Genomic DNA, 13,101 nt, shown 5'->3' with positions numbered 1-13,101 from the left:
GGGGGGATTTTTTTCCGGGATTTTTTTTCAGGGAAAACCTGCATTTTTTTTTCTTTTCCCTTTTAGTGGTTCGTTTATAAATCTGCTTCACCCTTACCTCTGCACACCCCTACCCCTCACTCCTAGCCTTCCTACATTCCTACTTTCACATATCCCTCCCCGCAGTGCTGTATGACCCATGCGAGTATAGCGCTTAATTTCTTTTAGTATTATTATATTGGGTAGTGCTGGAATGCCCATTGCATTACACATAAAAGGATGTCCTTGTCAATATTTACATTTCAAAAACTCCATCTGTTTGTGAGGGTGTTGAAGGCTAGCTCCTGGGTCCAGCTTTTTTTGGGGTGTTAACCTTCCATATATATATATATATATATATATATATATATATATATATATATATATATATATATATATATATATATATATATATATATATATATATATATATTCTAGGTAGTAGGTTGGTAGACAGCAACCACCCAGAGAAGTACTACCGTCCTGCCAAGTGAGTGTAAAACGGAAGCCTGTAATTGTTTTACATGATGGTAGCATTGCTGGTGTCCTTTTTTTCTGTCTCATAAACATACAAGATTTCAGGTATGTCTTGCTACTTCTACTTAAACTTAGGTCACACTACACATACATGTACAAGCATATATATATATATATACACCCCTCTGGGTTTTCTTCTATTTTCTTTCTAGTTCTTGCTCTTGTTTATTTCCTCTTATCTCCATGGGGAAGTGGAACAGAATTCTTCCTCCGTAAGCCGTGCGTGTTGTAAAAGGCGACTAAAATGCCGGGAGCAAGGGACTAGTTTACCTGGAGAGAGTTCCGGGGGTCAACGCCCCCGCGGCCCGGTCTGTGACCAGGCCTCCTGGTGGATCAGAGCCTGATCAACCAGGCTGTTACTGCTGGCTGCACGCAAACCAACGTACGAGCCACAGCCCTTCTGGTCAGGAACCGACTTTAGGTGCTTGTCCAGTGCCAGCTTGAAGACTGCCAGGGGTCTGTTGGTAATCCCCCTTATGTATGCTGGGAGGCAGTTGAACAGTCTCGGGCCCCTGACACTTATTGTATGGTCTCTTAACGTGCTAGTGACACCCCTGCTTTTCATTGGGGGGATGTTGCATCGTCTGCCAAGTCTTTTGCTTTCGTAGTGAGTGATTTTCGTGTGCAAGTTCGGTACTAGTCCCTCTAGGATTTTCCAGGTGTATATAATCATGTATCTCTCTCGCCTGCGTTCCAGGGAATACAGGTTTAGGAACCTCAAGCGCTCCCAGTAATTGAGGTGTTTTATCTCCGTTATGCGCGCCGTGAAGGTTCTCTGTACATTTTCTAAGTCACCAATTTCACCTGCCTTGAAAGGTGCTGTTAGTGTGCAGCAATATTCCAGCCTAGATAGAACAAGTGACCTGAAGAGTGTCATCATGGGCTTGGCCTCCCTAGCTTTGAAGGTTCTCATTATCCATCCTGTCATTTTTGTAGCAGATGCGATTGATACAATGTTATGATCCTTGAAGGTGAGATCCTCCGACATGATCACTCCCAGGTCTTTGACGTTGGTGTTTCGCTCTATTTTGTGGCCAGAATTTGTTTTGTACTCTGATGAAGATTTAATTTCGTCGTGTTTACCATATCTGAGTAATTGAAATTTCTCATCGTTGAACTTCATATTGTTTTCTGCAGCCCACTGAAAGATTTGGTTGATGTCCGCCTGGAGCCTTGCAGTGTCTGCAATGGAAGACACTGTCATGCAGATTCGGGTGTCATCTGCAAAGGAAGACACGGTGCTGTGGCTGACATCCTTGTCTATGTCGGATATGAGGATGAGGAACAAGATGGGAGCGAGTACTGTGCCTTGTGGAACAGAGCTTTTCACCGTAGCTGCCTCGGACTTTACTCTGTTGACGACTACTCTCTGTGTTCTGTTAGTGAGGAAATTATAGATCCATCGACCCCTTCTCCCGTATAAATTACTAAATTTAAGAGAAACTTTCGTTTTTCTTTTTAGGCCACCCTGCCTTGGTGGGATACGGCCGGTGTGTTGAAAGAATTATATATATATACATATATATATATATATATATATATATATATATATATATATATATATATATATATATATATACAGATATAGGGAGGTAAAACTGGACAATTAGCAAGAACTCATTTAAAATTAAGTCATTTCTAAAATTTTCTCTTATACGTTTAGATATTTTTTTTCATTTGTGTAAATGTAAAAATTAATAATTTTGTACCAAAAGAACCTTAGAAAAGTTACCTAACCTTATTATAATAAACGCAGTTTAATTTAGCCTAATCCAGCTAAATATATTATAGATGAGTTTACAATACTTTAATAATAAACAAACACAATGAATGGTATTTTTGACCTGACGAGCTGTTAGAGTGTGAGCAGGGCAATATTTAGTGAAGGGTTTCAGGGAAACCGGTTATTTTTATACAGCCGGACTTGAGTACTGGGAATGGAAAGTACAATGCCTGCACTTTAAAGGAGGGGTTGGGATATTGGCAGTTTGGAGGGGTATGTTGTGTATCTTTACATATGCTTCTAAACTGTTGTATCTGGGTGCCTCTGCAAAAACAGTGATTATGTGTGAGTGAGGTGAAAGTGTTGAATGATGATGAAAATATTTTCTTTTGGGGGGATTTTCTTTTTGGGTCACCCTGCCTCGGTGGGAGACGGCCGACTTGTTATTTATAAATAAATAAATATATATATATATATATATATATATATATATATATATATATATATATATATATATATATATATATACATACATATATATATATATATATATATATATATATATATATATATATATATATATATATATATATATATATAAATATATATATATATATGCTCACTTGTGTAGTTTAATTAAGAGAAAGTCGAAGTGTTATGTAATTAAATACTTGCCCAGTGGAAATGCTTTGCTGAGATAGTTTAAATATTAATTTTCTTCTTATGTTTTTATGAGAGAATATGTAATGAGATGAGTCATAAGTGAAGCATGTTAACACGATGAGATGGTAACTCATAAGGATGGCAGAGAAAGTATAGTAGTCCAGCTACTCAACAAACCACCTCATTTATGCTATTCAAGGGAAAGTGCTAACCCCGATGAAGGAAAGAGAGGAGAAGGTCAATTCCTTGGATCAAGAACCCCTCACCTGCATCAAGGCAGGAAATATATAGAGTAGTATTGCCAAATTCAGATATCACTTAGCAACTTGATCTATATGAACTAATACTATTGTACTTCATTAAGCAATCTTAAATGAGATATATTTTTTTGCGTGTTGAGTCTACTGAACGCATTCCAAGGGCATTATACAGCCACTGTGTCTATGTCATGTGCATGTTTCTGTGTTTCTGATGAGTGATGATGTAACTCAGCTCACTTCTAGTTCTGCTATATTAGTTACGTAAGTTCGAACATATATATAAGACTCTGCATATATATTTAACGTCGAGACTTCGGTAAGAAGTCTTGCTCTATATTTTATAAGTAATTTATTTCATTGTGATTGGTCGGGATTATGCGCGCGAAAAATTCAACTGATATACCAATCAGAAAAGATAAATTGTTCATATATTTATTATGCTTATATTAATTACTTTATTTATTAATGCAATTAATTAATAATGCATTTATTTATGTTATTTTATTCATCTCTATAAAATCACGTGACAAGCAATGGTAGGAACGCCAGTTCGTTGCTCTTCAGTTCTTTTTTGTTGCAAGAGGAAGCGAGACTCCTCGCTTGCAATTGCCACACAATATCCTAGTTTATGGGATACGCAGTGTATGTGTTGCCCTCTAAGGAAATGACGAGGTGCAGTGAACTCTGCTCTACACATCTCTTATAATAAGACACATGCTGCACATTTTACCGAGTAAGTAGTGTGCAATGTTCCCTAAGTTTGTATGTTGCGATGTGTTCCGTCTCTTGCAACCCACCTCAAGTTAGCGCCTAACCAAAACATTGCAACCGATATTGATTTTAATGTACCTTATGCCTCATTTTGACGATTATTACAACTTTAGAAGTAATAGAAAATACATAAGGGTCATACAAGCAAAAGCTTTTAATTTTGCGAGTTGTTTGTATGATGTTGGTAGTAGAGGTTTTGTGTTGACTGTCTAGACTGTAGGATGATAGGCCCATGACGTCAGAGGCCTCATCTTTGTGTGTGTACTAGGTGGTGGGGGTGTTGGAGGTGCCAGGGAGGTGTGGGGTGTGGTGTGCTCATATACCACTGCTGCCCTGTGGCCACCATAGTGGTGTGGCCCGCTGCTGGTGCTGCCGGTAAGTTATCACACTGGCCACGCTGCCCACACTAAAATACTGCCATTCAAGTGGCGCCGCCACAGCCACCCTCCCCAGGGTTGACCCATCAACCCCGCTAAAACTAACACATCATCTGCCTACTTGTCTAAGGCACCTATAGCTCTTATGGGTTGATGACATTGGGTAATTGGGTTATTAATGCCAGCTATGACACTTATATGATGAATGAGAGAAGGTGAGGCTCGCTGAGTGGCCGTGTTGACACTAGCGAGGGCGGCCCAGCCTCCCCAGCCTACAAAAAATATGAACGTGTTGAAAAGAGGGGTCCATTTGCAGGGGATTTTGCAACGTTTTGCATGGGATGGGTGAGTAAGGGTTAGTTCTTAACTGCTTGTGATGGTGGAAAGACAGCAAGATATGAAGGGCCTGGCCCGGCCTTGGACACTCACGCGTGAGTACATCCTTGCAACCTTGCACACCGACATTTATCATATGCAACTAGTGTCATATTCTCCGGCTTACTCATTACTATCAGAACCACTAGATCAGATAGTTGTACAGATATGATTGACCATGTTTTGCACAAATCCTTGTCAACTAGGCTTAGGCCTAAGAAAAGCTGTGCACATCGGATTATAGTTCAGTCCTGAGTCCAGTTTGTGATTTAGGTATTATTACATATACAGATCTATTTCACTACATATTAGTAATTGGTACTGTGCACTGTATAATTACATATTGCAGTCATTACAGGTATGACAAGTGGCATATTATGATGACTTAACCTAGGATATTTTCACAATCCATCCAAAAAAAAAAGAATTAAATCCATGAAGTTTATTGACAGTACATGATGCCCTCAGGCCCCTCAAGGAAGGTTCCTTGATGTTGGTGAGGGGCTCTTGATTTAGGAAATTGGATCTGTGCTCCAGTTCCCCAAATTAAGCCTGAATGCCTTCCACATCCCCCCCAGGTGCTGTATAATCCTCCGGGTTTAGTGCTTCCCCCTTGATTATAATAATAATAATATGCCCTCATGATAATTGTGCCCAATTATCTAATATTTTGATTAAACAGCAAGAAACTTAAATTTGAATTGCATATGTCAGGCTTAAATCTGAAGAGCTAAAATTAAGAGAAGTTTGCATTTTGGTTATGTGCTTTAAAGGTAAAGTTGCTCTATGGTGTATAATTGCAAAACTTTAATGACAGTTTATTCTTATACCTGTGTCTTGTAGTTTCTGTGTAGCTGAATAATGTTAGAATTGCAGGGTCTTAGGTTAGAATGTGCAATATGTGGGTTTCCACACCAGAAGAAGACTTCAGTTTTTGATTCCAAAGGGTGAGTAAGCCATGATAACCCAACAAAGCAAGTCATTGTAGCTTATTTCCACTGTGGCCCATGTAAGGTTCTTTCATTCCCTCCCAGAATGTGACCCACAATAGTCGACTTCCAGGGTATCTATTTACTGCTGGGTAATGGGGCAGTATGTTTAGAAGACTTGCCTGTATATCCCTTCTCATCCAGGATTCAACCTGGGGTCCTCTTGGATGTGAGCCAATCATGCTACTACTGCACCATGAAGTACCTGCTTTCCTCTAGTACATTTTACAAATAAATTGCTCATAAATCATGGCAAAATGAGTGTGAAACTGCCATATGAAGAAGACTTTATCAAGACATTGAACCCTAGAGGCTTAATAGCCCAGGATAACCCGAAAAACCAAATAGTTTAGCTTCTTTCCATTGGATGTCCTTAAGTTTTCCTAGGGAAACAACACTATAGTAGACTAACTCCTAGGAATCTGTTTACTGCTAAGTAAACAAGAGTTGGAGGTTTTAATTTCACCTAACAAGTACACCAATAATAAATGGGCATAATATAATATCCACTTTAAGCTGAATACAGTATATTGCGTTAAAGTCATATCTAATAGTATATTAAGACTTGAAATCCTTGTATGTACTTTTCTTGGAAATCCAGTGCTGCAGTATGTATTGCAATTTTATATCAGGAAATAGTTAAATTGACTTTATGTATAAGTCTTTTAGATCACCATCATCAACAAGTTATCTAGGCAGCAGGTTCAGTTACTTGTTAAAACATAACCTTGAGTTATCCAGCAGCATATTTTATGTTAGGTTAGGTTAGTGTTTGCTGATACTTTTGCTAAATATATATGAGGGGAAAATTCTGTGCCAGTAGGAAAATGTCAGAGATGCTTCTTTACTATTCGATGACTTAAAAGAGAGTGAGATTGCTTGCATTTACAATTAGTTAGTTTGTGTATAAGAAAACATATAGCGAGAGTAACATTCTTGAATTTGATGCCATATTCAAAATCGTGAAATATAATGTAAATAACATGGGAAAAACAGGCTGCTTTCCACAGACCTCCAAAAAAAAAAAAAAGTCAGATTTATAAGTTTGTCCCAAATAATAAGTTTTTTGATAACTTGGATTGTGGATGTTGATTATTGATCTAGAAATGTTTGAGAGGGTTAATGTTGCCCTACTTGGACTTGGTGAGGTTTAGACAGTAGGTTTAACCTAGGATAACCCAATATAGTCAAACAGTGTAACTACATACAAATAAAAAATTTATTAAAAACTATTTTTTCTAGCCTCAAATTGTTTGTTGATTTTGAAAAGCAAAGTGTGTTGAGAGTTAATTTGCCCATGTACAATATCTGTGCAAACATCTAGCAGACAGTATTAGCTACAACCACCATTATCTATGAGAGAAGCTTGGTTGGTAATACTCTAGCCTCACACCCTGAGTGTCTGTTGTACAATGTCTTTCAAAGGTGGAAATGTACGTTTCCTTACACCTGTCCCTGTTCACCTAGCAGTAAGTAGAAACCTGGGTGTTAGTCGACTGGTGTGGGTCACACCCTGGGGGACAAGCTTGAAGAACCCAAATGGAAATAAGACAGTCCTCCATGAAGCACTGACTTATTTGAGTTATCCTGGGTGGCTAACCCTCAAGGTTAAAAATCTGAACAAATTTTGTCTTATTTTTTTCTAAGAGTCCTCAGGTATTCTGTACTGCACTCAGCTGTGCTGCACTGTTTTATACAGCTGATGATAATGTATTATTACTTAGCTCAGAACTTGCTTCACAGCTTCCTTTTTTAGTTCAGAACTTGTTTCACAGTTTCCTTGTTTAGTCAGAAAATATGCAACTTTATCAACTGTATGAATTGTGTCACACTTCTTGGAGTGTTAACTGTTTAGGTTCAGGTTCTTCTCCTTATCCTCTTCTGTTATCTGCTGCCTTTCTGTCTAAGAATTGAGTTCCTCAGCAGTTTATTCTTTGTCATCATTTCTAAGTGTTCATTCATGTCTCCTGGCTTCATATCTTCAGAGCCTTTATCTGGTACTCTCCTTGCCAGAACAACATTTCCTGGATCTAACTCTCTCTTAGGAAATACCTCTCTTATTATTTGCCATAATTTACTCCTGCTTGCATTTGTTGCTGATTGTGGCAGTTGATGCCATGCAAGTTATTGTTGGGTATTGCATCTGCAATGTTGAAATTTTGCCAGAATCCTGGCACAACATTATTTGTGTTATCATGTATGTATTGCTGCAAAGGAGTTTCTACACCACTTTGCATGTGTAGGGGCACTTAAATATTTAAATTACTACTCAATCCAGTGATTATATTAGAGATGCTGTGTTAGGTGGTAAATACACATCATTCCCATTTGGGTTCAGGGACTGTAAGACTTCAGGACAGCTACAAGAATTATCAGATGTTGGGAAAAACCATAGATGAAAGTTTTTTTTGTACAGGTACATCTTGACTGAAGGAATAAAATGTTTGAAGCCCTCACCAAACAGGACCTCATTCATCCATGTTGTTGTGCTGGACCACAAAGTAACAGGCAAAGTGGGCTTTGTATAAATTACCTAGGATAGCCCAAAAAAAGTCAGACAAAGTGACTTATTTCCATATGACATTGACACTTTCATTCTTAAAATACATTAGATGGGTGTCAAATTTGATAAATTCAGTGCAAACATTATACAGATGGGCCCCACTTTGCAGCATTTCTCTAATGCAGTGGTTTGCAGTTATACCCATTCTTCATTTATTCAGACTTCCTACAATAAATATATTCACCACTCACTATATGCTAAAGACGAAAATATTTTAAGATAAGTAATGCGTGTCCTATATATGCATTTTTTTAGGCCTAGCTCTGTTACTCAATATGATAGTGTAAACATGTTATCAGGCTTTTATATACATTTGAAAGTGAAGAAAGGCTATGTTTCACTTTACAGCAATTTTTACTTTACAGCAGTAGCCTCGAACCTAACCTGCTGTATAAGTGGGGCCCTCCTGTACATTAATTTCCCACTGTACTGTATCCATACTGTGTGTATAAGGTGCAACAGTGGATTCTTTTTATATGTAAAACATTTGTAATGATGAGTTAAAAAACTACCTTATTTCAATCTTTAGGCCTTTGCCATCATCGTCATTCAAGAGCTTCCTAGCTAAACTGTATTTGTGTATGATACTTATTTAACATTTAGACTAAGGATTATCATGAACAGAGAAATTACCATTTTTAGGTACAGTATTAAAATTAAATACATATTGAGAGAAATAAATATTTCCTGGTACAGTATTTTTAAGCAAATTAAAGTAGCCAGTTTTTCATTGTTCATGCTTGAGCATAACTTCATTGCAGTAACTTCAGATATATTTAGGCACTTTTATTTATGTTTTTTGAAGTGCATATTGTATTTAGGTCATTAATTTAGGCAGTTTCATTTATGCCACTAAAATAGCAGCTGTCAGTAATTATGTCACGTTGCTCTGGCAATCTAAAATAAAAAAAAATTAGAGTTTTGCGTATGTCTTGTAATACAGGGGCACTTTCAGGCTGGCATGTTATGATTAGTTTTATTGGGAGAGGACTCTTGACATCAAAAACAGCTGCAGTAGCAATGTATCTTCCAAATACACCATTCATTTTCTAAAAAATCTAATCCAAAACCAAGGTTGAATACATTGCTGCATGTATTGGTTTTAGGTTACTTAAACCTCAGTTAACCTAAATCTATAGAGCATAGTTAACTGCCAATAATAAAATTACTTTAGATGGAGGGTAACATCTGGCAGTGGTAATTGTAATCATGTAAATCGTTTATACAGTAGTCCATGGGGGATATGTTCCAAGACCTACTGTACCTGAAACTGTGGATAGTATCAAACTCTACTTATAGTAGAACCCCAGTATCCATGGGGAATACGTTCCAAGGATCTTCCGCAGATATCAGAACCACGGATAGTAGTGAACACTATATGCAAGTCATTTTTCATTCACATGCATACTTACTATCAAGTTTAATTGATAAATTATGCACAATAAGTGGAGAATTATCACTTTTTCAGTGATGGGAAGCTCTTCACAGCTTCTCTTAGGCTTTGAAGAACTGCTGTCATTACTACTTTTGTGCTTTGTGGTCATTATTAAGCAAAATAAAGGCTTATTTTTGGCCCATAGTAAACTGTGGATAATTGAAACAGAATCCATGGATATGGGGGCTCTACTGTATATTGTGAGGATGTATTAGCTAAATTTATCAGTGTTGAAGGTTTCATTTACAGTATTCTTTTCTGTTGAATTCAAAAGATGATTAGGCTAGAAGTTAAGGTGTGTAATAGAGAGTTTTTGATACCCATTTAGTGTTTGTTTTTAAGAAACTGCTTTTCGTTATAAATTTGATTTTCACATTAAATTGTTCCATTCAGAGAAGGATGAAAATTATGCAGTCATTATATAAACCAGTTGGAGAGCTTTTATGGACAAGTTGTAAACCTCCAACCAAATAGAGAACTTTTTTGGCTTATTAAGTATCCTCAAAAGGGAACCTTGAACCTTTATACTGTTTGCTACATAGGTATATGTTATAGAGGGTATTGGTGTATATGTGTGTATATGTCTTAATCATAGTGCCCTGAAATATGCTGCAAGCAGTAAATTTTAGCCTAGACATGAGAGAATGGGTCTGTGGGATAGATGTGCAGTTTAATAAAAAAAAAAAGTCCTCCTACATAGTGGGAACAGCTAACCTCTGACCTTGTGTTTGGGTTAAAATGGTGATTTTGAGGTGCTTCTAGGGTGGTTTTCATGGTTTTATGTTTCATGTTGCCATTTGATAGACCAGAAGACATTCTAATGAAATAAGAGATGATTTTATTCAGTTTCAGATTGGGAGTGGCCTGAAGTAGGCCTCTTAAGTGGCAGAAATATTTTATTTTTGTCAGTTTTCCTGTGGAAGGATAGCCCCTTTTCCTACAAATTTGCAGGTTTCTGTAGTTGCTGATTTTGATTGTGAAATTTTTTTTTCACTAAAGGGCAACCAGTAACAGACTCCATTATCTAACATTTTTCTGGTTCAGTGACTTTCTTTATTGATTTTTATTTCTTATGAATGCCAATATTAACCAGATTAGTGATATACCTGTATTGAAGATACAATGGACCCTTGGTTATTGGTTGTAATCCATTTCAGAAGGTCAGCCTAAATCCGAAAAGGCTGAAAATCGAAATAATATTTCCCACAAGAATTGATGTAAACACAATTAATTCATTCCAGACACCCAAAAATATTAACAAAAAATATGTTTTTTAAAGATTAACTATAGTTTTACATGCACAAAACAGTGAGAAAGAAATATAAAGCACTAATTTTACTAATAAATGAACATTACATACCTTTATTGAAGACTCTTGTTGGCATATGGAAGAAGGTGAGGAGGGGAGAGGGAGGAGAGTTTATTGTTTGGAAGGGGAATCCCCTTCCATAAGGACTTCAGGTATCAAAGCCCTCTCTGGGGTTACTTTCCTTCTTTGTCTTTTACTGCACTAGGACCAGCTTGAGAGTCATTGTACCCCTGTCGCACAAAATAACTGTCCAGAGAGCTCTGTTTCTGGCACCTCTTTAAGATTTGCCTGAAGTGGGACAAGGTTTTGTCACTGAACATGTTGCAGATATGGCTTGTTTGAGCTTGGTCAGGGTGATATTTCTCCACAAAACTTTGCAACTCACTCCACTTTGCACTCATGTCCTTAATCACTGAAGAAGGCACATTCTCTTCTCTCTCTTCCTCCTCCTCTGAAGCAATTTCTTCAGCTGTGGTCTGTTGCTGTTGCAGATGAAGGTCTTGCAGCTCTTCAGTGGTTAGCTCTTCTCTGTGGTCCTCCACCAACTCTTACACATCCTGGCCACTCACATCCAACCCCATGGACTTCCCCAAAGCCACGATAGATTCCACAACAGAAAGAGGGTCAACTGGGTCAGGGTCAGCATCAGCCTCAAGCCCTTCAAAATCTTTCTCTTGGACACATTCTGGCCACAATTTTCTCCAAGCAGAGTTCAAAGCCCTGGAAGTCACTCCCTGCCAAGCCTTATCTATAAGGCTTATGCAGTTGAGGATATTGAAGTGATTCCTCTAGAACTCTCTTAGGGTCAAGTCAGTGTCCGAGGTCACTTCAAAGCACCTTTGAAACATTGCTTTCATGTAGAGTTTTTTGAAGTTAGAAATGACCTGCTGGTCCATGGGCTGGATGAGAGGAGTGGTGTTAGGAGGCATGAACTTCACTGTTATAAAACTAAACTCCACAGACAGTTGGTCTGCCAAGTTTGGAGGATGAGCAGGAACATTGTCCAGTACCAGGAGGCACACTTGGGCCAAACACTTCATAGACCCAGTCAATGAAAATTGGCCTTGTGACCCATGCCTTATTATTAGCTTTCCACATCACACACAATTTACTCACAACAACATTGTTTTTCTTGAACGCTCTGGGATTTTTGGAGTGATACACCAGTAATACCTTTCACTTTGAAATCCCCACTAGTGTTACCTTGGAGCAAAACAGTAAGCGTATCCTTCATAGGCTTGTGTCCTGGTAGTGCCTTTTCCTCCTGCATGATGTAGGTCATCTTTGGCATTTTCTTCCAAAAGAAGCCCGTTTCTTCACAATTGAACACTTGTTGGGGGAGGAATCCTTCAGCCTCTACGTACTCCTTGAATTCATGCATGAATTCTTCAGCCGCACATTTGTCCAAGCTTTCAGCTTCACCAAGCCTTACAACACTGTGTATGCTACCAGGGCCGGATTACCGCATAGGCAAACTAGGAATTTGCCTAGGGCCCCACGCATTTGGGGGCCCCGCGGTCCTGTGAAGGAGAACGTTCATTTTCTGTTTTGAAAAGAGTGAAAAACCAGCTCCGTTCAACAATGAGCCAAGACAAATTGTGTAACCTAGCCTTGTTGACCATTGAGTCTGATCTAGCAAGAAATATTGATTTTCAGAATATAATTGATGATTTTGCCAATATGAAATCCAGAAAAAAGTTTATTTAAAAAGTGCCTGTGAATATAAGCAATTCTTTACTTTCTTGAGTTTATATGATTTGATAGTCTTACGCATGATGCAATGATAACAATAATGGTCAGTGATTTATAAAGGGAATAATAGTGCTGTAGTGGTTATGCTGAATATAATAGGTACATGATGTCACTACTTTAATAGCCTAATCTAGTAATACTATGCTGTCTTGAGTTTATTCTCTTTAAAATGCATGATTTCACAAGATAGTTATAATGGCTGTTGGTAAATGGTTTTGGTTGTCTTGATGTACTTTCCCTATTAAATTTAATCTAAATAGCCAGAATGTATTTAATTAGACCTTAAACAGGCTCACGCCGACCTCCCCCCCCCCCCAAGCTGGAAGGGG

General features: G+C 37.9%; 1 protein-coding gene across 3 annotated transcripts in view; it reads left to right on the top strand.

The window, feature by feature from the left end:
* The first annotated feature begins 3,782 nt into the window (after window positions 1-3,782).
* The window catches only part of LOC128700650 (protein tramtrack, beta isoform), a 598,972-nt gene continuing 589,653 nt past the window's right edge, over window positions 3,783-13,101 (top strand). The window contains exon 1 of one of the 3 annotated variants that reach the window (XM_070097005.1): window positions 3,783-3,934. In XM_070097005.1, the coding sequence (XP_069953106.1) occupies window positions 3,916-3,934 (19 nt within the window). In that variant the 5' untranslated portion in view covers window positions 3,783-3,915. Of the gene's footprint in view, window positions 3,935-4,195; window positions 4,348-4,421; window positions 4,695-13,101 lie in introns of those variants that run through there. The other 2 variants (XM_070097010.1, XM_070097009.1) reach the window with 2 other exon arrangements.

This window comes from Cherax quadricarinatus, chromosome 56 (genome assembly GCF_038502225.1).
Source record: "Cherax quadricarinatus isolate ZL_2023a chromosome 56, ASM3850222v1, whole genome shotgun sequence".
In the NCBI taxonomy this organism is placed as follows: Eukaryota; Metazoa; Arthropoda; class Malacostraca; order Decapoda; family Parastacidae; genus Cherax; species Cherax quadricarinatus.
Note: the sequence above shows the minus strand (reverse complement) of the source record. Positions and strands in the feature narration are given on the sequence as shown.